This window comes from Nymphalis io, chromosome 2 (assembly GCF_905147045.1).
Source record: "Nymphalis io chromosome 2, ilAglIoxx1.1, whole genome shotgun sequence".
Lineage (NCBI taxonomy): Eukaryota > Metazoa > Arthropoda > Insecta > Lepidoptera > Nymphalidae > Nymphalis > Nymphalis io.
This window is the reverse complement of record NC_065889.1, coordinates 12,898,982-12,925,222: the sequence shown is the minus strand read 5'-3', so window position 1 is coordinate 12,925,222 and position 26,241 is coordinate 12,898,982. Positions and strand designations below refer to the sequence as shown.

At 32.1% G+C, this 26,241-nt stretch overlaps 1 protein-coding gene across 1 annotated transcript in view; it reads left to right on the top strand.

Annotated features, from left to right (window-relative positions):
* LOC126776441 (neuroligin-4, Y-linked-like) overlaps positions 1-25,841 on the top strand; it is a 70,398-nt gene extending 44,557 nt beyond the window's left edge. Inside the window, exons 2-11 of the mRNA XM_050498964.1 lie at positions 3,411-3,921; positions 4,575-4,792; positions 16,666-16,818; positions 18,154-18,354; positions 18,450-18,948; positions 19,106-19,196; positions 19,898-20,071; positions 21,044-21,195; positions 23,160-23,278; positions 24,241-25,841. Coding sequence (XP_050354921.1) covers positions 3,557-3,921; positions 4,575-4,792; positions 16,666-16,818; positions 18,154-18,354; positions 18,450-18,948; positions 19,106-19,196; positions 19,898-20,071; positions 21,044-21,195; positions 23,160-23,278; positions 24,241-25,235 — 2,967 coding nt within the window. The 5' untranslated portion in view covers positions 3,411-3,556 and the 3' untranslated portion in view covers positions 25,236-25,841. The remainder of the gene's footprint in view (positions 1-3,410; positions 3,922-4,574; positions 4,793-16,665; positions 16,819-18,153; positions 18,355-18,449; positions 18,949-19,105; positions 19,197-19,897; positions 20,072-21,043; positions 21,196-23,159; positions 23,279-24,240) is intronic.
* Positions 25,842-26,241: the final 400 nt, after the last annotated feature.

Genomic DNA, 26,241 nt, shown 5'->3' with positions numbered 1-26,241 from the left:
AAAATACGTTCGGCTGTTTTTGAGTTTATTGCATCAGACAGACGAACAGACATACACGAACGGACACACTGTTTTATCATGTGTCTTTGCTATACAGTTATGAATTCCGTCAAAGATGCGAACGCTGAGTAAATGGATTAAAATTTGCAACCCTCGTTTTGTAATTAGTTCTATTACAAAGTATTGTTATTCATAGATTGCATAGAGCGCCAACCAACAGCAAATAATAAAATCATAATATGAAGCTGTCCTCCTGACTGGTTCCATTCACACTTGTTCTTCTCGACAGAGAATGTATAATATGTAAGAGACACGAGTGTTCGAATGTGTGTGCCAACTCCGGTGCACTCTCTATTTTCTCACTTTTATAATCCGGTGGGACGGCAATCCGACAGAACCGGTGAAACTTCGGGCACAAGAACGACTTTACGTGCTTTCCGGGGCACAACCCAAAGCCAATAACTTTTTAGTGCTACTCAGGATTTAATACCAGAAACTCGAAACCTGCAACCTAGCCACTAGACCAATGAGGTTGTTGGTCATATACTAAATTTAGAACCATGATTCATGCTTAAGACCCACCGTGATTTATAACCAACACGAAAAAACGTTATTAATAAAATATTTCGCTCTGATTTACATTCACCAACGTAATCAAAGGCTTACATTGAATCAGTTTTGTCCAAAAAACATCGTAAATTAATGAAACAAAAAGGTTTTCAATTTAATATTATATTAACTGTGTAATTAAAAATGAATTTCGTTCGTAATCATTTCGCGGATTCATGTTTTTTACAAGATTGTTTCTGGTATTTTAATGATAAAAGCTAACCTTTTTTGTTGTTGCTTTATTTTTAATAATGGAACACTCTTTTAAAAATGGAATAATTACGTCACTGAGTTTTTATGGGTGTTATTGTGCTTAGTGTAAATGGATGAATAGGTGCAGAGGGATTCTGACTTAACAGACTAAGCCAAATCTTAACAAGAATATCTGCTTACTTGTATCATAGAACTTGATGATATTGATCTTAGTTCATTTTTTTTTTCCAAATTTTGCGGTCTTAATAGTTCGTTTATGTATAAAACAAATCTGTGTGCATATGTGTGTATTCCCATACAATTAAACTGTGTTCGTAACTTTTTTTTAAATACTAGTTCCACATTCTCGAAAGTGGATAATTTTCACGCCTGTTACGCGTTTAACGCTAGTTCGCATCTTATTTATTGACCGCGACCGTAGCGTGAACGCAAACGCATCCACACTCGCACTAGGAGTGTTTATTTTATTTTCACGTAATTATAGTTACCCAAAACTCACAGAATCACAGCTATAGCATTAGCTAAATTTTAGAGTAAGCTCATTGAGTGCGTAAATTACACGGCGAACTGAACTAAATCTGTGAAAACAATTTCGAATGTCGAGGATCATGTTTTTCACGCTGATTTTGCGGAAAAATCGCTGCGCAAATTCACACTGTGATTCACAAAATAGTCTGTAACCAGCTTTACGACAAAGCGTATAAAAAGTAAATGATTCTTTTAGGACGTCCAATAAAAAATGTACACGTTGGAACTTATTAAATCGTAAGCAGTGAGCCCAGACATATCAATTGACAAATTCGAAATGACAAAAGTACTTAAGTACTTTGGTCACGTGACCAAAGTTTTACCAATATAACTGTGATAAAAATCGCTTCGACTCGAATTGAATGCATTTGTTTGACCCTAATAAATTATTTTATAACTTCTTATCACTTATATTTTGAAATCTGTTATTATGTTACAAAATACTTATTAACGTGCAAAGCGCATGATTTCTGCGAGATAACATGTGATGTACTCCTGACCGATTTCGGACACAGCGGTCAATCTCAAGAGATTCTAGCTAAACCAACGATGCATTCTATATATACAATAACATCTTAGTTTCCAAGGTTGGTGATGCATTGGCGATTTTAGGAATAGTTAATATTTCTTACATCGCCATTGTGTAGGCTGTCGGACTAATGGGCATTAGTCCGACAGCCTACATTTACATAAAAAATATATCAAGTAATAATAATAAATCGGTCTTTTTAAAAAACGCTAAGTGTGTTTTTAAGAAATATCTTACATCATAATATCGTTTTAGCCTCGAAAAATGAATACATTTTTATCATAATAAATTTACAATAACGAGCGTGTAGCCCCGAACGTTATATCCGGTTTTTAGAACCTTTCTATTTAAAATTCACGCGTAAAATATAATAAACAAAATACGGCTATTAATTTATATATATTTTATCGTGTTTAAGGTCATTATATGTTTTTATTATGTTAATAAAATTATATGAAGTATTTACGTACTGCTAGCTCTACTGTCGAGCTAATTTTATTATCATTTCATTTAAAGATTTATTTATATAATGATATAAAAATCATTTACTTTTCACCTTATTATCATATTTATTAACAAACATGTTTTGTTTTTTTTTAAACATTTTACTGTGGATTTCGGAAATATCAATTTGAAGCATTTTTCTTTTAATTTATGAATATTGTATGACTACAATATTAAGAACCAACAAAAAAAATCTTGATTAAAAATAAAGTAAGAATTATTAATCAAAGTCAGACAATAGATGGACCGGTTGGTGTGTTTGGTAGTATAGTATATAGTATAAGTATCTAGTAATCGAAGTTGCCTTTCACGCTGAAGGTTGTGGGATCCACCCACCCAGGACAGATATTTGTGTGCATGAACATGTCTGTTTGTCCTGAGTCTGGGTGTAATTACCTATATGAGTATGTTTTTACAAAAGAAAAGTAGTATATGTAGTATATCAGTCGTCTGGTTTCCATAATACAAGCTGTGCTTAGTTTGGGATCAGATGGCCGTGTGTGAATAATATCCCAGGATATTATTATAATTATTATGATACATAAATTATTAATCAAAGTCATAAACCAAAGTCAGACAATAGAGCCGACTAGAAACTCAGTAGTTAATCATTAAAACGGATATATGTTACCGTGACCAATTTTGACTACTCTCAACGGAGACTTGTCCAATGCAAAGGATATATTATAGTTTATAAGGTGGCGACAAACACACTCTCGTGTTATAAAAATCTGGTGAACCAACAATACGATGCGATCAGAGAGACTTAAAAAAAACAGATAAGAAGAAAATAAATTAATTAACTTCTATTAAATGCTATTTATTCTCCCTTAAATGAAGACCAATCTAATTCGTTTTAATTATCTTAGACTTTGTTTACTTAGAATTAATTTAATTAGTGTATAAACTTGTCAAATAAGTTAAACGATGGATGAAACTCGAGATTAAAGCGAGATTTAACTCGATACTCTTGACAGATTTGAATTAATTGGACTTGAATACAATTAGAACAATTCCTTTGTTACAGGTATTATAAAAGGAAACTCCAACGACTCAGCCGGACAGCGGACAACGACTCCTAACATGATCAAAGTAAACATGCAATGAAAATTATTATAGGAAAACTTATCGATAAATTAGGAAATGTATTCGCAGAGGTGATATACGAAGACAATGGCTATCAATAAATTGCCATTACACATCTGCAATTCAATAAAACAGTATTTGTTTATAAGATTGAACAATTTGTTAAATCCAATATTAAAAATTCAACGGAAGAGCATAGTGAAGCGAAAATGCAAATTGGAATCTCAGGAGAGATTTACATTAGTCGTACTATTAGTGTTACTGCTAAGTGTGAATTCGAGTGGAAACAGTTTTAGTGGTGGTAGAAATTCTATGCTAAGGACCAGAATTATAGGTACGAGGTACGGTAAATTACAAGGAGTGATACTACCTATGGATCAACATAAATATTTAAAACCAGTAGAAGCATATTTAGGAGTTCCATACGCAACACCTCCCACGGGATCTAATAGGTATGACTGTCAATTATACTAATATTTTACATTAAATTACAATGAACTACTGTGTGAATCATAGTGGAAGTAAATTTTAAAGTAATTTCCGCATTCAAATTATACTCAAGAAATTAATTAACCAGATAATATCTATGATAAAGTAATTTACCTTTCAATCATATTTAGATAATTTGAATAAAATACTTCGAGTTTAAGTTACATGGTGAATCGAGTTAAGTGGTTTCAAGAGTTTATTTGCCCGGATTTCATTGTCAAACTTTAGCAAAATATATCGTATCAAGCGAATATTATGACAAATCCAATAGTTTAGCAATTCAATTAGATTAATAATAATTTATGGTTGAGGGTCCTGAAACTGTAGAACGTGAATTGAATGTTTGGTTATACATATATACTATAATATATTATCGAGCCATACATAAATTATTATCATAACGGCTCATATGATAACCTAGAGACTTGATTAATTTAGCATCTACAAGATCAAAGATTGATCATGCAATAAACATACATTTGAAATTAGTTTAAAAGAAATCATATAAATTAATAATATGAAATATCTTAACCCAACTACACGAACAACGGTTTTCAAATTAGGAATTATTTGTAAATCATAATCGAAACAAATTTATTGACTGATGATTTTGAAGGTTTGCCCCAACTCGGGCGCCAGCACCATGGGATGATGTGAAGACAGTCGACCAAATGGGACCAGCTTGTCCGCAACGATTACCCGACATTTCGAACGAGACCGTCACCCTTGAAAGGATGCCGAAAGGAAGACTCGAGTATTTGAGGCGCTTATTGCCCAGATTAAAAAATCAAAGCGAAGACTGTCTGTATATGAATATTTATACACCCGTTCAAGGTAATAACAATATTTTATATAATATTATTTACTAAACGCAGCTCTTATAAACTGACTAATATCGATAGATCCTCCATATATTACACATTATTCTTCATTAAAACTTATAAAGTATTATAGAAACCTTTTGTGACAAAAGAAAAGCTAATTCCCCATAGAAAAAAAAACAGGCTATTTCTAAATATAGCTCCTTTTTATACAATTGACATTTCTGTATGAACACGAACATTTTTTATATTTTTCTTTTAAAAATGATACAATATATTAATTTAAAATTGGAAAATGAACAAATAAAAATTATCCGAATCTGGTATTATTGTGGGCATAAAATAAAAGCAACCGAATGTAAAATTATTACAATTATAAAGGTAAATTTATGACAAGTTTAACTTTTTTGAAATTCTAAATTTGAACATTTCTAAGTAACGTGAAATAATAAAATACAGAAGAAAATGTCTTTTGCAATACAATAGTGACACTTGCTTATCTACCTTTCACGTTCGCTGTTTCCGCAATGTTTTTACATGTATATTTTAGCTGGGCGAACCTAAACACAACCTCGAACACTTGATATCGGGAATACGCACAAATGTATTCAATACATTTCCACAAATGGCACATAGCGTTATCTTGGAAATAGAAACTTTTCACTCAATCGAGGTGGTTATTTTGCAAATGTTAGGTCACATGGAAGAAAATAACTTAACATCTAAGGGTTCACGGGATAAATGGTCAAAGAAATTATATGGTGATCGTAACGTTATCGGAAACTATACCAATTAAATTCAAAATAGCAATTCGATTTAGAGCAATACCAAAAATTGCCATACATTTGAATTTATGTAATCTCACACTCCCGTCAACTTCGACCTTGTCAGAAATATTTACGTACATGTACATTCTGACCAAAATGAAATATGAGATGGAATGAAGATTTTTTCTTAAAAAAAATTAAAGAAAAATATATCGAATATTTTGTCCTTTCTGGCTTGGATTAACACTCTCAGTACAGACACTAGACACAGTAATAAAATTGTTAAGACGTCAGAAACTGTTAATAATTTTATTTTTCCTAATATTGCACAGAAGCGGATAAATCATCGAAATAATTGTTCTTCGACATAAATCAAAAGATGATTTCAAAACATTTTTTTTATTCCAATGTTAATGCCTAATTAAGTTTTGATTAACATTAGAATCCGGTCAAGAACAATAGCAGCAATTCTATTACCCTTTGAAGATTTGCTTTGAAGTGCATTTTACATCGTATTTTGTATAACCTCAAATTATATTTTAGTCGAATCATAAAATATTATTGCTTTAAATTTTGTATTTTTTTTATTGAATAGAAAGGTGAACGAGCATAGGGCCACTTGATGGTAAGTACTCACCAACGCTCTTAGACATTTTCATTGTAAGAAATGTCAACCATTGCTTACATAGCCAATGTGCCACCAACCTTGGGAACTAAAATTTTATTTCCCTTGTGCCTGTAATTACACTGGCTCACTCACCCTTCAAACTGAAACACAACAATATCAAATACTGCTGTTTTTCGGTAGAATACATGATGAGTGGGTGGTACCTACCCAGACGAGCTTGCACAAAGCCCTACCACCAGTAAATTAAAATGTATTGCGTTATTTCAATATGTACATAATATAATCAGACTATTTATGAGATAGACTTAGTCCTTACAATTTCATTATATACGAAGAGTTCAGAATAGTCTGTTTTTTGAAGAGTATATTCGTCGTCTTTTGGTAGAGAGTTATATGTACTTATTATATTTTTTTTCCTATAAATCATTTTATCATTCATAATTGTCACAATGAAAGAAATAATACAACTTTTATTATATTTTATTCAACCAACGGTCCAATTCTCTTTCATAAATTACAAAATGCAACGACGACGCAATTCCGTAGCTTGAATTTCGATGTAATAATATTTCATTCTGCATATTATGAGTATATTTTATTCGTATATATTCCTGAAGCTGGCATGGAAACGTGTGTTCCTACACAAATATAATGAACATTATATGACTGGAATTATTCGTTGTTTTTATAATTGGCTTTGTTTGAATATTCGTCGAATTGTGCATTATATAAATAATCGTAACTATGTCTTTGGTATTTTATATATTTTTTAATTTATTTAAATATATCCATTATATAAAAAGAGCATCTGATGGTAATTGGTCATATTCACTCAAAGAACTTGAAGAATTTTAAGCTCGTCTGGGTACTCAACAGTACTTGGTATTATTGTGTTCCGGTTTGAGGGGTGGATGAGCCAGTGTAATTACAGGCACAAGGGAGATAACATCTTAGTTCCCAAGTTTGGTGGCGCATTAATGATATAAGCGATGGTTAACATTTCTTACAGTGCCAATGTCTATAGGCGTTGGTGACCACTTACCATCAGGTGACCCATATGCTCACTCACCCTTCAAACCGGAACACAACAATTACTGCTAGTCTACGATAGGATATCTGATGAGTGGGTACATACTCAGAAGAGCTTGCTCAAAGCCCTACCTATCGATTTCTATATTGTCCTTACAGCTTATTATTTTGGTTTTAGTGATATATTTAATTCGTCTTTAAATATTTCGCAAAGCTTGAGTTTTAGATTTAACGAGCAAACAAAGCTTAAATATGATCGTGTATCAATAGCCTAATATTAATTTGTGTTCGAGGAAGAAATAGATGCAGTTGGAATTAGAAAGCCAGCAGAATCTAACGGTTTAACTTATAAACGTTAAGGTGTTTTGAAACACTGATTTCTCTCTTTTTAACTTGATTTAAAATAAGATATATTTTACGATTATGAAAAAATATATCTGTTTACGTTAATTGAAGAAAAAAAAATTGTTATTAAATAAAAACCTGACCTATTTGCATAGGTATCCGTATTGTTGTACTGAATATTCACATCAAGTGTAATTCAAACAAAACAATAGCTTGAACCATATTTCTTGAACAAGCGAACCAATAAATGAATTCTGGTCTAACGCTTTAATGAAAGGGGATTCCATTGTGATTTATCTGCAGTAAATTTTAATACTTGATGTCAATAGACTATTGAAAACCGCAGCCATCGGTCGTTTCAAGACGAAAAATTTTAATCAGAGTTTACAATGGCGCATCCATTCTAGTATGGTTTTATAAAGAATTCCTTTTATGAAAATGATTCTGTGAAAAGGTTACATTTTGTATATATATAAATGATAGAAAAAATGCTCGCAAATTATAAACTGTAGTATTGTTGATTGTGGTATGATATATTAGACATCATCCAGGCAAAAGTTTCATCATAGACTGTTGCACTATTTATGTATGTGTATGTATGACTATGTTCGAGGCTTACAGCCTTATAGTATATTATAAATATTTATATGTAAAAAAATAGTTAATAAAAAAACTGTTAAGTTTATTATAACGAACTTTCCAAAACAGATAATAATAATTATAATATCCTGGGACATTTTTCACACACGGCCATCTTATCCGAAATTAAGCTTGTACAAAGCTTGTGCTATGGAAACCAGACAACTGATATACTACATATACTACTTATCTTTTGTAAATACTTATATAGACAATTAAACCCAGACTCAGGACAAACAGATATTCATGCACACAAATGTCTGTCCTGGGTGGGAATCAAACCCACAACCTTCGGCGTGAAAGGCAAGTGTTCTACCAACCACGCCAACCGGCTCGTCTAAAGATGAAAAGAAAAATGTTTTGTTATTTGGCCATTTACAGAAATTTATTTGGTTAGTTTATTATCAATCAGAGTTTCAGATTTCCATGTACAAATATATATTTTTTGGTCATCTTAAAAGTATATCAAGAAATTAAGCTTGTTCAAAAAATAATTATTATCAACTTAATTTTGAATAAAAACGCCACACTATAATAAATATTTAAGAAAATATCTTACCTACTCGTAATGCGGGTCACGTGATTTGTTATGTACCAAATTTAAATGGAGATGAGTCTAGGCGCGTCACACTTGCAATTTACATTCCCCACATGGCACATCACTATATTATATTTACATTGTTAATTTGATAAGTGCAAAATTTACAATACACTACACTTTAAATATTATAATATATTAAATGCGTCTTAATCTTTGTACCGATTTTTCTCTTACGAGTAGTATGAACAGCCATATATAGTAATAACATATTTGTTATAATATCAGTCCCTTAAGATCTTTCTTTATTGCAAATATATTCTGTTTAATTATTAACATCAGTTCAGACACAATTTTTTTTTCACTTACCTCACTGACTGTCAAATTTTCAAATTTTTTCAAAAATATTTTAAAAGGAGGTTAGGTAAAATGAAAAATTTCTAATATTTACATTCCTTTGATTTATACTCGTAATGATATAGATCATCAAGACAACAACTGGGTAATGAATTATATTTACAAATTGTCTAGGGCTGCCTCTGGGATTTTTTTTCATGACGCTTTCGTTTTATTTTTATAAAACTAAAAACGGCTTGTGGCTTACTATATTTTATTTTGACGAGCCAGTTGGCGGGGCTGGTAGATACTTGCCTTTCACGCTGAAGGTTGTGGGTTCGATCCCCACCCAGGACAAACATTTGTGTGCATGAACATGTCTGTTTGTCCTGAGTCTGGGTCTTATCTATATAAGTATGTATTTACAAAAGAAATGTAGCATATCAGTTGTCTGGTTTCTATAGCACAAACTTTGTACAAGCTTAATATGGGATCAGATAGCCGTGTGTGAAAAATGTCCCAGGATATTATTATTATTTTCGCGAAAAACATCGTCTCTTTTCGCATGACACCCGTACTGTAAACAGTATATATGTTTCTTAAATCAGTTGCTGCGGCGGCTAAAAATACTGACCGCATTTTGTATTCAGTAACATATTATAGTAAAAAAAACACTACACCATATTCTTCAGAATAATCTGTAAAATATGTTCAACACGAAAAAAAAAACAATAATCTTTTTTAAATATATATGAGATAAAAAAACTTAGAAATGAGATCGCCTTTCGAGAGGGGGTAAGGTGAAATCTGAAATTTCGCTAGCTTTGACGAGCTCTTAATATGTCGACGGTAAAAACCAGTACAAAGTTAAACAGTAACATAAATCTTCAGTCTCCATTTTCTAGCGATCTCGTGGCGCTCCTCATTATGACGGAAAGGGTACCGCTGGTTTTTTAGTGGGTATTCCGTTGTTCGGGGCGCACTCGGCACCTCGGACATCGACGAGCCCACATACCCCCCCACTGTTTCCGTGGGGGAAACGCGTAATGCGTTTTTCCAGCGTAAACAAAAAGCCTTCATTTTCAACATAATTTTTAAGTACATTTAATATATGTGCACATCATAGTTGTTGATTGTTCAGCTCTGATTGTTTTTAGATTTACCATCTTTGTCAAAGATATTTTTTTTTTAATTTTTCATTTGTGGCTTGTCATCTCTGACTTATTATTTATTATCATATCAAATGTGTTTCATAATAAAAAAAAATATGAATATTAGTTTACACTAGAATACGGATAAAACTAATTCTTTAATAATATAAACTAAACAGTTACGATTATCGACAAACAAATTAGACGAATCGAAATTTGAACCAAACATGAAAGTAATTATGAAGCACACTTGATAAACAAGTGCTTTTAAACACGATGAACAACGAGAGGGCAAAATGTTTTCATTTTGCGGAATTAATATCGATGTAAAATTAATACATCGCATGCTATTATTGGGCAAAATTCTCTCTTTCATAGGAAAAGGGTTGAAATTCACGATTCTGGTACAGTGATTAGGGAATATATATGTGGCAGAATTTAATCCAACTCATGTAGATTATGCCTAATAACGGAGTGTTATTATAATGAGCAGGAATGAATTCTCAAACAAACACGTAACTAATTTGTCTTGCTACTGGTTACTTAAACCAAATACTATAAACAATAATAACTTTACAGATTTATAAAGCCAAATTACATCTTAGTTCCCGAGGTTGATGGCATATTGGCGATGTAAGCGATGGTTAACATTTCTTACAATGCCAATGTCTATGGGTGTTGGTGACCACTCATTATCAGATGGCCCATATGGGCGTCCGCCTACCTATACTATAAAAAAAAACTTCTAGACATTTTTTACGTTCGTAGTCGTGTACCGTCAGCACATAAATAATTAAACAATTAATTTTTATAGGTACGTAAGATAAAACATTTCATAATCATCAAATCATTTCCAGACATTTTGTGTTCATCCTTATCCTCGCTTTCATCCTACAAATTATTTATGTTAAAGATATTTCGTTCCGATATTATATCACTAGCCTCATCTCAAACGCGAAATTTATTTTCCTCTCATTAAAGAGTAAATGAGTAAATGTTGAAGAGTAAATTTTTGAATATACTATTATTTATGTAGACAAACATTTCTCCGTAGAGTTATGGCATTCCTCAGCTGTCATTATATTAACTGTGTCATTGTTTTTTGCATGACATTAGTTTTCAATTTCCTGTATGCATTTTATAATGAAATAATTAGTAAGAAACAAATAATAAACAAAATAACGCTATTAGTCTATCCGAGAATCCGAGGCACGTAGTAGTTTGCTCAAATTCAAGTTGGAGCCAATCCTACTAATCTATAACAATACGATACGTTCCCGATTCAATTCTAATCCAACTTTTTCTATTCTATATTTATTCGGATCGGAACCGAATCGATATTTTTTTAACATTTATACCGTTATGTCAACAACAAACTTAATTGTTAATTTTTATTCCAGTAGTCAATAATTAAATTATATAATACAAATAAAGGATAACCTGCAACGATTACATTTCGATTCAATTGCGATAAAGTGACAATTTGTTAGCAGAATTCAGAATCATCATATTCAGGCTACAATAATCCAGTGCTGGACACAGTCCTCCTCACAGTGCGCCAATTCTCCCGGTCCTGTGGTAATCGCATTCCGTCGGGGGAAAATAGGGCTTCTGACGGCAAACTGGTGGAAGATAGCGATGCTGCATGTGTCAGTATCAATATTTTACGCCAATATGGCGTTAGAAACTCAATTCCGAGTCACACCTCCCAGTGCTCCCTCTTAGTAACTGCTGCTCACCAGCTTCTCTCTTCGTGGGAGGAGCTGGTAAGGAACAGGCCAACTTGACGAAGACTCGCCAAGCCACCTGTCCAGCGTGGTGTTTTAAGGCTAAAAACTCCTCAAAATGAATAGCGCACAATTATTGTCAATAGACTAAATCGTTACCCACCTAATGTGATGATTCTAGAACAATTTAGGGGCTATCAGTGAGATAATTGACCATGTTTAGGTTCATTTGACTCATTCAAACCTTTTCTTAGAACTCGGCTATAATAAAAAATATATCGCTTTTTTAATATTTTATTTTTAATTAAATATGCACGAGTAAATGTGTTATCCGATGATAAGTTACCTTTAGATGGGCAATACAGATATATCTAAACATATAGTGATTGCCTCGTTGGTCCAGTGGCTTGATGTGAGGCTACAGACCCGGAGGTCCTGGGTTCAATTCAGGTTCAGTTCAGGTCGGATCAATAAAAAGTTATTGGGTTTTCCTGTCAGAAAATTCTCAGTAGCAGCCAGGAGTTTGGAAGTTGGAAGTGTGTACCCTCCCGTGCCTCAGAAACAACGTAAAGCCATTGGTCCAGCAAAAGAGTTCAGCTCTTTACGGTCGTGTCGGATTGTCATCCCATCGAATTGTGAGAGTTAGGGAATAGAAAGTGAACTTGTGTTTGTGCACACACTTGTGCACTATAATATATCCTGCGTAGTTGGCTAAGCTCATGGAGGACATTATTATTACCGATATAAGTCGAAATACAACTTTATTAACCATTGTATTAAGGCAATGTTTGGCGATAGAATAATTGATAAATCAAACATCGGGAGTCGAGACCTTTGCATATTTTATGTAATATACATTTTCATAGTTCCTGAACTATTTATGAAGTTTATGTTATTATGAAACAATTTATTTCACGTCAATTAATTTTCATTACAGCCTCTGTCTGAACCAGAAAACTAATAAGATATTCGAGGTCGAAGCACGAAATTTCAAGTGAATAATGTAGTGTCAAAACCACACGAGTCAGTTAGTGAAATTTAATACAGTGATGTGCGGGGAACGTAAACTACAAGTGTGACGCGCCGAGACTCATCTGCATGTAAATGTGGAACATATCACGTCACGTCACGTGACCCACATTTCGTGCCTGAGTTAGAGTGCTTTTGTACACAACCAATTATGGAAGATGTACGTTTTTACATTATTTATGAATAGAGTGCAGGTACATTATAATATCTTCCGTCATAATGTCGACAAAAGTATTTTCTTTTAAACGAAACGGCTTAATACATTTCCGCTGTTATGACGGAAACTGTCAGTATGATACAGTACCGCAATTTCATAGTATTTTCGTTGTAAAACTTGAGATTTTTTTTTAAGTGCTAAGCAAATGTGATTTCAGCTTATCGTCCTCCATGTCTAATGATAGTGTAAGTATACGAGTTAACAAATCATCCATATAATTTGAATTAGTTTTAATCGTAAATAATATTAAAAATGCAAAAAATGAGTTTTACTTTTCCGCTTCCACAATAATAAAACGCAAAAATAATAAAACTTGAAATAACACTGTTTATTTTACTTATGTTAGACTATTAAAATTATTATTATAAGCAATTTAAAAAAATGTGTATGTAAATTTTTGTTTTTATTAAATTAAATTATATTTATTTTTATATTTACATTGAACAAATTTTTAAATAAATATGCTGTCGAATTGGAAGGCGTTAGCTTAATACTATTGTAGTTCCTATCGTATATATTGTTTGTGATATGTATCAATTGTTTGAATAAATAAAAATGCCTCAATTATCATTATTTTAACAAAATAAATATTAAAGGAAAAGATTGAACTGCTATTATCGTACATATTTTCCGTGCGGATCCGAGGTTAACAACCTCGTAGAAAAGATTCTGAAAGTAGAACCACTTTAGATAAATAGTGGAGAAAATAAAGGATATTTTCAGAGAATAGAGTTGGACAACCGCATAGCGACAGCGGAATTCACAATTTTTCGTCCCAATGTTTTGCTTGAAAATATCTTTAAGTAGGTCTGTCCTGCGTCAAGTCCGACGCAGTGATGACGCCTGACGTTTATTCTACTTCACTATTGAGACCTATTTTTTGTTGTCTCTCATACCTCGATTTATTTAGAAAAACTTTATCGATAATACCAACCGAGTTGTTCAGGCAGCTGACTATGCAGTAACTACACATATTTGTTTTGCAAAGTCCCTTATGTCATTGATTATTGTACCGCCAACCATTCGTTATTTGTTTTGCTTTCTGCAACTTTAAAGGGTGATTGAGTCAGTGTAAATACATCTTTCTTCGCATGACTGGTCGTGCATTGATTGGTTAATATTCTTTGCAGTAGATGGTGAGTAAAGCGCCAACGCCTTCTCCCCGGTCTTCTTTGGCAAAGGAAGTTAGCGGAGGCACTCTTTTCACGCCTCCGCTTCGCAGCCTGCTACTGTGATATGACACAAGGTGTCTATATCCTCCAGCACCTCTTGCTACCAAAAACGGCGTTTATCATGCTCAGCATCGAAAGGTTTCCACCTACGATGGCCACCAAGGAAAAAGGCTGAGGACACACATGCGACACAGTCCATCAGGGTGTGACGCGCCATCTCCGATAATGTGTCACACTTTTGGCAGGAGAGTTTCACCTAGGCCTAGTGATATCACTCTTGCCACAATTACATACGGTCTTCCAAATGATTTTACACTGTTTTTTTCTTTTTTAAAGTTTTCATTGTAAAAAAAACTCATATGTAACTTATTAAATATTGTTTCAGTGACAAATTCTTAAAATAATCGTTCAATAACTAAAAAAATACATACAACCAGGGCATCATAAACAAAATAGCAGTAAACAGTTTTTACAAACATGTATCCGGAACATATTCAAAAGTAATCACTTTTTAACAGAGTTATTTTTTTTGCGCCATATTGAATTTACTGAATTTTTATATTCCGTAAACCAGGGCCGGTCGTAATAAACTTTTTATTGACTTGAAAGCTTATACCTATCGGATAGTGCATTCGAAAATATGTTTTATATTTTTTTTGTTGAAAATTTTATCGACGATACTCCACATGATTTAGTGTTTTCGCTTCAATTGTACATTTATCAGAAAATATAACAGTATTTACGTTTCAATTGCCAATATTTTTTTGGTACAGTTTGTTTAATTGATATATTTATTTAAGTTAAATAAAAATTTACTTTTCATTCCTTTTATTTAGAATAAAAACAATGTTGTTAATCCTTCATTCATTGTTATTTTAGAAACTTCCAATTACGATCAACTTTTGCATAAATACTCTTACTACACACACACTAATACACAATATAAAGTTGGATTATTCCAACTTTGCTAAAATGGCTGACTCCATAAACAAACTTAAATCTTTATTGATTATATAAATAAAATTATGAACAACTTATACTCAACACGGTACTCTCTTAGTAAGATTGTTCTCACTTTTCTAAAATAGTCAACTCTATAAACAATATATAATATATTGAGTTGACTATAAAAAAAAAAACTATACTGACTATCCCTATAAATAGAACTAATACTTCCCAGCACGTTGTCACATAATATTAATCCCGCTTTATTTTCTTAAACAATATGAGCGCTTTCATTCGTATTCAATGAGAAAAAGATATTTCATCGCCTTGGATTGTGTCCAAAGAAGGAATTTATCTGGAACGCTTCGAATCTGTCATGCGAAACGCTGATAGCGTAAACAAAGCCTACCTTCGCTGACAACAGACTCAAAGACATTGACTTTTATCTGGGTCACGTTTTGCCTTAAAGTGTGATACTTTATCGAATGGTTGCTTCTATTTTATAGGCTAGATACAGACAGTTTTCAATTGAACTCGGGTAACTTATTGTATGCAATTTATAAACTGTCTCCCTGTTTATACTTGGAAAGATTAGGTTCTTTCCTGTGCGATATGTGAAGCAATTTCAAACTAGTATTTCGAACAAAGATAATTTTTTTTTGCAAGTGTATATTTGGATTATGTTTGAGATTTGGTAAACGTTCATATTTTGATAAAATAGGATTAATTGTTGCGAATCAATCGTAATTATAACGAATTTGATTTGATTTTTTTTAATAATACTCAATAATGGTTAGTGTAGAGTAAAATATATTCCTTCACCGATTTTCATTGAAAACTTTTCCGAAATATTTTTCTTCCAAGCCGAGCGCTAGATGAATTATAAACACAAATTAAAAACACGAAAACTTGGTGGAACAATCTTCAGTAAAAGCACGTATCCAAGTTACAGTACCATCTAGATTCTATTATAAGCATATTATTTAATCCATTTACAAAATTGAATAAAATTTGTACTATATTTCATTGTCAACATATTTGCAATATTTAAGATCAATCGGTTACGTGTTACTGTATCGTTCGGTTTAAAATGAATAGTAAGTGAAATTGAATGAAATTTACAAGTTTTAATATTGAATAAATATGGATAGTATGAAAATTCAATTCAATTAATATATTAGTCTGTTTTGAACAGTAGCTTAATATTATGTATACTTATAGATTACAGATGTATTATACAAACATAGGAGTAAATAATAAAACTTCCCGTTTGAGAGTCGTATAAATAGTTTCACAAAGCTTCTTCATTAACATCTTATGTTTTGCAAGCTGCCAAGAAACTTGAAATAATTGCCTCTTGCAGTTGGTCCAACACTTCAAGCTAAATATCCTGTGGTGATATTCATCCACGGTGAATCGTTCGAGTGGAATTCGGGGAACGTGTACGACGGCGCCGTTCTGGCGAGCTATGCGGGCCTTGTGGTCATCACTATCAACTATCGTCTCGGAATATTGGGTAAGCTAAACATGTGCGGAAAGCTAGTGGTCTTCTGTATACTTCATTTCAAAATATGTTCGGGTTATATTTGTTAATCAGATTTGAAAAGAAAATCTTTAAGTTCTATCTTTCTTAGTCTTTTAAAAACGTAAAACGTAAATGGACAGCAAATCACAAAACTTGCTTGCTTTGACACTATTAATAAAATAGACCAGCTAGTAATGTATTCGATCGATATTTAACCAATTTTATTTTGATTGAATTTTCTTGTTGTACTCTTCTATTTGTATAGTTTTAACCTTATGAATGCTTAAAATTAAATTAATTTATTAACAGATACTGAAAAATGTATGAAAATCTATGCTTTCATAACAACATTATTAATGCATAAGGTTCTAAAATTAATCCCAAGTAACTATTTTATCGAAAAATATTTGCTTTTACGAAAAACATTTTCTACGTTAGTCGAAAAATGAATATAATCAAATTTTATCATCTTCTTTTCTAATAAAATGTTGCAAGTATCGTAATAATATTAATTAGACAATATTTCAGCTTGATGACATTATTAACATATTTTATTTAACGACCATGAGATCAAAATTTAAATTTAATAGTAATCAGGTCATTCAGAACCCAGAGGATGTGACACCCTAAATGCACACGTACTCTAAATTGCCGCGAAAATGAATTCATTAAAATTGTAAAGTATACTTGAACGTCAAACTAAAATGTACTCTACGTTTTAGAAATAGAACAGCATATTCCATGTGCGCGTAATATTTATTTTGTAATAGAAAAGCGCTACAAGAAATGTTTAATTAAGTAAAGTGAAACGTGACGAAGCTATCGTACAAGAGCTGTGCATAATTAGATTGGAGCCAAATAAAAATAAAACTGAGTAAAATAAAACTGTTCGGTCTTAATTTTTCTTCAAGTATAATTTAACGTTGGTTTTATGTATTTTTCTGATTATAAGCACGTTAATAAATTAAATGTTAATAATATTTAGCAACTATTAATTTGGAAGTTCCAGGCAGAGTAAAATAATAGCCAACCTATTTAAGCCTGTAGGACTGGTAAACGCAAACGTGCACTTAGCATTAGCACTAAGCGCCCCAATAGCCCATCTGAAAGGATGAAACTAGCCTACCAGCAAAAACATTTCTATATACTCAGATAGACGACTGGCCGTAAACATCTGAGAAATATTTATTTTGGAATACAGGATATGAGAAAACAAATCATATGAATAATAATATTAATCTACATGCTTAATATTATACAATACGAACGATGCACGTTTTCTAATTAACAAAATAATCTACGTTTGCTAAATGAAAGACATTACAGGTTTTCTAAACGCAAATCCCATCCCACATATGAAAGCAAGAGTAGCGAACTATGGTTTAATGGACCAAATAGCAGCATTACATTGGGTTCAACAGAACATTGCTCTATTTGGTGGAGATCCTGGCAATGTGACAATGCTTGGACATGGTTCAGGAGCAGCTTGTATTAACTTCTTAATGATCTCACCAACAGTTATGCCTGGTAAGTAAATGGTTATATAATTAGAAAGTAAATAATTAAATAATTTATTTTATATAGGTATCCCAATATAAAAGCACAATCAAATATTCTTTTAGGTCTTTTCCATAGAGCAATCTTATTATCAGGCTCCGCGCTGAGCTCATGGGCACTTGTAGAAGATCCTGTCAGTTATTCCGTCCAACTAGCCAAGCAGTCCAATTGCACTCTCCCTGAAGATGTTGTCAAAGACCACGAACTAATCGTAGACTGCCTTAGAGAGGTTCCTCTTCAAGAACTCATGTCAGCCGAAATTAGTACACCTAGCTACCTTACTGCATTTGGTCCGTCTGTAGACGGTGTTGTTGTAAAGACTGACTATGCGAAAGAACTGCTCACATTCTTCATACCAAACGACCTCCAAGGATTTACCAGTGTGTCCGGTGTCAACAATATCAAGGCGGACAAAAGGAGCGGAGATAGGATTTTCGGGATAAGAGGCGGGCAAAATAAATATGATCTGCTATTTGGAGTGGTAACGAGCGAAGCTCTCTGGAAATTCTCGGCTCAAGACATACAAAACGGATTCGAGGGTGAGAGGCGGGATAGAATAATAAGGTAAGGATGTTTATATAGCAAATTGGAGTTTATGCAATTTAAGAAATTTCATAGCTTTTGCTAATGGCTCGAATAAAATCGCTAGTAATATAAAATGCTTACATTTCTGTATATATAAAACTGAATCAACTTTCCTTACATATTTATAATATTGCAGGACTTATGTAAGAAATGCTTACACATATCATTTGAGTGAAATATTCTTTACTATTGTCAACGAATATACAGATTGGGAGCGGACAGTTCAGGTGAGATTTCGCCTTTATATATATTTTCTTATTACGCACTACAATAAATCCCGTCAGAGCATAGATTGCCAATCCCTTTCATGTCGTATTATTTTCTTGATCAGAGTATTTCTATCGGCTTCACATTACTTACATACGTGATTGGAAAAATAAACCGAGATCAGGCCTTTTTAAATTAAAGTAATAGGACTTTGGTAGTAAATTGCAATAAAGATAGTTCTAGTGAGACATCTGGACATAAGATATTAACAAAGTACCGTTAGCATACAAATAGAATATTTGCAATATCACGGAATCATTTAAAAAAACACACAGCATCAAGACAATCTTCGATACGAATAAAATAAAGCGATTTTGCTAATAGTCCAATAAGAACTTAGACCTAACGAGATTGATACAATTTTATTCCTAAAACAATTTATATTGAAGTTAAGTGAGCTGCGAAACAAAAGTCATTTGGCAACAATCTAGTGAAGATTAGATTCGATACCATTAGATTGTATGTCGATTCAAAACAACTGTGTCACATCACAAAGACCTCAGATTCTACACAAATAAATCTTTCGAAACTCATTAGTAAGAAACGTTATTTCTTGTTTCTGTTATCACGAAAAAGTAATATGTTTATACGTCACTTAAAATTATATTTGATAAGGATTTTATATTATAAAAACAGCTGTATTCCTTAATTTATTTAACAGCATCCAATCAATACTCGAGATGCGGCAGTGTTGGCGATATCGGACGCTCAGTATGTAGCTCCGCTGGTGCAGACAGGAGATTTTTTGAGTGTCAGTAAAAGTTCTGTAGGAACTGGTCCAAACACATTCTTCTATGTATTCGATTATCAAACTAAAGATGGAGATTATCCTCAAGTACGTATCATTAAGTAGCCTTAAGTGTTTTATATTTATAAATAATAATGTTTATACTAATATTGTGTAATATTAGGATATTGATAGGATTATAGTAGTTTTATTAGAACAAGAAGAAATATACAGTGAAAGAATACGCTTTAAAAGAATATTATTAACATTTATTTTGTTCTACATTATTTGCTATGTCAAATTTGCATTTATTGCACAATTGAAAATTAATCATCTAGACTCTTCTTATTAAGTGCAAAAAGCTGGTTGATATAATTTAAGATGAGAATCGAGATAAAGATAAATAAACGAGTATACCTTTAATTACCTCCCTGTTTTTGCAAGACTACTAATTAAATTTTTCTTTAGACTTCGATATTTAAATTAGTGAATAAATATTAATACAGTCCTATTTACTGTTCAAACATGACTAAGTATCAAAATGTGTTTATATAGATTTTCTCTTTGAATTTATTGAAGTGAAATCTTCATTTACTAAATCTAAAAGCACTTCATATTCAATTGACATAATAATTTTCAATATATTTGTTTGATGAAAAAGAATTGACCAATTTCTCTATGATTATTCGACAATGCGTATTTTCATTGTCCAATGAAACGTGAATTGGAATGATTGAATCTGCTATTTTAGTTTGATTGAAACAGTTCAATGAGTTTTGTTACAGAATATTAATAATATTTAAATGAAATATTTTAACAAATCGTCTAAATATTATTATAATTAAATAATAAATTATTTTACACTTGAGTATGTAAAGTTTTATTCCAAATAGTTCTAGAGTTATTCGTTAATTTATTATAGTTTTAACAGATATTTAAAGTATGTGGTTATTTGTTTGTTAATATATATAAAACAACAATTAGTTATATCCTATCCTTATTTTAATTAAGCTCAGTCACAATCAGTTTATTTTAATTATGTATCAATTTTATCTAACGATAATTTTACTTTAATTTTAGCGCATGGGTTCCGTACATGGAGAAGAACTGCCATATTTATTTGGAGCACCATTAGTAGAAGGGCTTGGTCACTTCCCCAAGAATTATACAAAATCCGAAATTGCATTATCTGAAGCTTTTATACTGTATATAGCTAATTTCGTAAGAACTGGGTAAGTAATGTCTCTATCACATTTTGTTGTTATAATATTTTTATTATTTATAAAGTTTCAAATATCAAACAAATGATTATTTTTTCTGTATCACAAAGAAAGAAATCTTCTTGTCTAATAAATACAGTGTATAATGTATTTAGGTAGTAATTAAAAAGTGATAATAGATAAAAAATACGATTCTACTGGTTTCTTAATCTGAAACGAAAGAACTTGAATTATAGAACAAATGAAACGCCAACGAAGCAGTTTTCACATTAAAAGACAAAGAGACAATAGACTTCCTGTGTGCAAGAAAATAATACAGATAAAACTAATGACACACAAAGGAACAATGCGAAATGTGTACAAGATGTATGCAATTTCAATAATGCTAATTGGGAATGTATTGTGTGAGAAAACAAAAAAGAAATTTTCGCTCTCTATATAATGAGAAGTATAGCAACCGTACAGCTATACCGTGCAGTATTTGTCTTCTTATGTTGATATCTACATTAGCCGTCGTGTCCTTTGGTATATTTTCATTAACATTGACATTTGACTTTAAAAAGTAGGCAAGTTTTTGTTATAAAAACATAGTCTGACATGTGACCTAGATTTTCTGGTTTACTTGGCTTTTTCATAATTAAAAGTTTCTATTAATAAATTAATAAAACTTTTTAGTGGATTTTGTTCTGGTAAAAGAACAGAGTGAAGAAACTTAGCAGATTAAATTGTTCCATGTTTATATTAAATACGTTAACTACATGGAATAAAGTCGAAACCTTCTCCTTAACAAAATAAAATGCATTTATCCAATGTCGAGACGTTTAAAAGCTGATAATTTAAAAATATTTTAATACATATTTCCTGAAGCGTTGCAATAGAATAAAGTATCGCAAAATACAGATTGAAAAATGCACTGAATAGACCAATTTTCTAATAGACAGCTGATTATCGTAATACGATAAACTCAACAGATTGCACAGAAAAATTCATTCAGATGAATAAACTGAAATAATATAAAAGAAACTACAGTCGTCTTTACGTTTTACCTCGTTTGATAACTGAGAAAAAAAAGAAAATTATTAAAGAGCGTAGTTTGATATAATGGCTCGATTCTTTTGTGTTTTCTTCAGACAAGATTTTTCTTACATTGCACCTTAGTATAGTTATAGTATTTTAGCTGCTTTGAAATGTATTTGGTGTTATTTGATAAAAAAATGATATTCCAATATAATTTAAATCGTACGAACTTATTTACATTTAACATTGAATCGAAATTAAAAATTCATTTCATTCACTGAAATTTCGTTCTACGTTAATATACGTAGAAAATAAAGGATCCTAGTTCTAAGAATATAACATATTTCTCTTCATTGAAAATGTACGAATTCCGGTTCCGCCAAAACTGCGTCATAATAAAAACAGAGATCATTATTATACACAACTTTTAATCAAATAACTGTTATTTTATCACAGGGTATTTTTAGTTAACGATGAATATTTTTAGATAAATATTGTCATAATCCTAATAGCCAGTCTACCGTGTAGGCATGCCACAGCCTCCCTCTGTGTAAAGGTTGGCTCACCGCATTCTCGCCTCTAATATAATGTAATTTATATCGTTGGTCACTCGGTGCTTACACACAACTGTTGCCTGCACGATTTTGAATTTTGATGGTGAAATATTGGACATGTGGTATTTTAGTATTTTGTCTTAAGCTTCCTTTGAACTGAAAGGCTTTTCATGGCAGAATAAAGGTTTATTAATTAAACTACATAAGCTAAAATGTTTTGATATTTTCATATAAATAAAGTTTTAAACTATAAATAATTATTAATCGTAATTTATTATGTTTACATAGCTCAATAACAATATTGATTTTGGTAAATTAAATTTTGCATTTTCAAAATATAAGGAAAACTTTTAAAAATTTGTTCATGTAATATTTAACTTTGATTAATGAAATTTTATTCCTTAGAAATCCGAATGAAGCCCAAAAACAGGAGGCTGTGTTGCCGATATCAAGAGAACGAAATAAATTTAAAAGCATCTTCTGGGACGAGTATGACACGTTACATCAAAAGTATTTAGAAATTGGTAAGTTTATTGATGTTTATTATTAACACACTGTTGTATAATATCCTAACATTTAGAATAAGTTGTATCACCAAAAATTTAAATAAATGAATCATTCTATTATTTTTATAAATATAAACAATATAACACTGATTAAATTCATCGAAAATTTTATCAGTTATGTGTACTGTGAATGTTCCACTGCTGGGCCAAGGCCTCCTCTCCCTTTTTGAGGAGAAGGTTTGGAGCTTATTCCACCACGCTGCTCCAATGCGGGTTGGTGAAATACACATGTGGCAGAATTTCAGTGAACACACATGCAGGTTTCCTAACGGTGTTTTCCTTCACCTTCATACGAGATGTTATAATCACATATTAAGCAAATGAAAATTCAGTGGTGTTAAGGTGTAAGTGTTAAGTAGTCATATCGGCTCAAAAATTTTAAATTTATAATTCAGTTATAAATAGGTCAGTTAAATGTGTGAATAATAATCGTAGTAGTAAGTTGGACGCCATTTTGGTTCGATATATGTCACCACATTGCTCATGTAAATCAACGAATGATTCTTAATTCACGATAAAATACACCACAATAACAGTAATTACGTGTCACGAATCGGAAATGTTGTTTAAATCAAACCCTATTATAAAATATTGCATTACGCGTAGTATTAACGATGGTTACGCTCGCATAAATAAATATTAATATCGTAAATTGATGCGTCGAATGCAATTACTAAATAACGTCAGCTCAGTTAAATGATGACTTTAATATTCAAACACATCGATGACATTAATTAATATTATTGGCATTTCGACTTCCGTATATTACTCCTGTTTATTAACGAACTTAAACAATGTATTCAGTTTATTACAATTTTAATTGAAAAATTTCCCACACGATTGAAACGAATAAGGTACTTTAAAATCTAAAAGAAAAAATGATTTTGCCCAAATAGCCTTAACCGAAAATTCAATTGCAGGAATGAAGCCGCGCATGAAAAACCATTACCGAGCCCACCAGCTGTCCGTGTGGCTACGGCTAATCCCGGAAATCCATCGGGCCGGGATGAAGGACGTTGTCGCGAAACACAACCTATTTCGCAACCACAATGACCCGGAATTGTACGACGGTTTAGTTCGGCCTGATCCACTCACCCGTGCTAACTACTATGATCCAACATTGGAGCTTTATCGAAGACCTTATAACGTCAGTCTCGATATAGCATCTACTACGATAGAAACTTACGTAACTACTTGCATCAGCGTCATGTCGCCCCGACCCGACTCACTTGTCACTCAAAGCCAGACCAACAATTCTCATTCTCAAGACGTTTCCAATTTAGAGGTCGCTGGTTACACGGCATACTCGACAGCCTTGAGTGTCACAATTGCTATTGGATGTTCCCTATTAATCTTGAATGTTCTAATATTCGCCGGAGTTTATTACCAAAGAGATAAAACCAGATTGCAAGTAAAAGCATTACAACAACAGAAGAGGAATCATAACGCAACTTTTGATAGCGTATCTTCGAAACATCCCCATTATTTCGTGGGACATTCTCAAAGTTCCAGCACGATTGTCGATATCGATCACCAAGATAAGAACGCGATTATCGCTATGACAAATCGAGTGCCACATTTTACGAGCTCAAACTGTCCTAATGTCTGTCACACGGGGATTCAAATGTCGAATCTAATGCAGAAATCCAGTCCGACGAACAGAGGTCAGTGTACAACATTGCCGAGAAAAGTAGGATTCAGTTATCAGAATCAGATATGCAATGCGTCGAATTGTATGACATTACCGAAGAATGCTACATTCGTGAGTAGTGGAAACTTACCCGATGTGCAGGCCCAAACGGGACAGTCGCAAACACCAGGGAACGGTTCAGTTCCATCTTCTTCTCCGCCATCTCAGCACTTCTCCCAGAAATCGAGGGTCCCTCAAGCAGCGATGTCAGAAATGAACGTATGAGAAATGGAAGATATTTACAATTATGTGTAAAGTGAATGTTGTGATACGGACACAAAATAATATGGTCACTGAACAAAACATAGTTGTGAATATCGTATAAATCCTTGTACATATATGTAATTAATGTGAACCGTAACATGAACATTTTAAGGTTCATAGTTGTATTCATTAACGTGACGTCATAATATGCGTATATTTAACTCTCCCGTTGTAAATATGGTCATCTCCATTATAAATGGATTTACGAAGCTACGTAACATTGTTGATTTAATTTTAAACTTCATCGTTTAAAAATATTCATGAGATCAATATTAAAAATCAAATACTAAAATGTTCTTGCCCTAGAATAAAGTCATTTTGAATGACGTCATTGTATATAGTTTAGGACCTAAAGACTGTATTATTGCAAAGTTACTGATCCAAGTTTAAGTGTCAAATTTTCTGTATTTACCTTTGAAAATTCTTAATTAATGTAAATTATTTTTATTATAATATTCCTTGTTCTGTAATCCTTTTCAAGTGCGAAGCTTGCAGAATATTCGATAAGTATTTAATTCACAATTACATACAATTAAAAATGTTAAAATAATAAATTGTAATAATAATTTAAATGTGTAATATTCGTTGGGTGTTAAATTGTTTGTTGGTTTTATGTGAAATGTATTGGTTGCGTTATGTATCTGTAAATTTTGTGTATTTATGTAATCAATTGTATATCAATTGTTCAACTAAAACATCTATTCGTTGAACGCTTTGAAAACCGCTATGTTATCTTACAGTTACTAAAATCTTATGAGTATTAAATGAAACGTGAAATAAGATGGAATAAATCATAACAAATGGAAATACTTATTTATTTTCCTACCTATAATTTATTTCCTAACCAATACTGAAAAGGAAAATTTAAGTTTTTTTTCTCGCTGGATAAACGTCACGGGATCGTTTGCGTATACTATATTGTGGTTGTTTAAAAGATATAAAGTACCAAAATTGTAAAAAAACTATG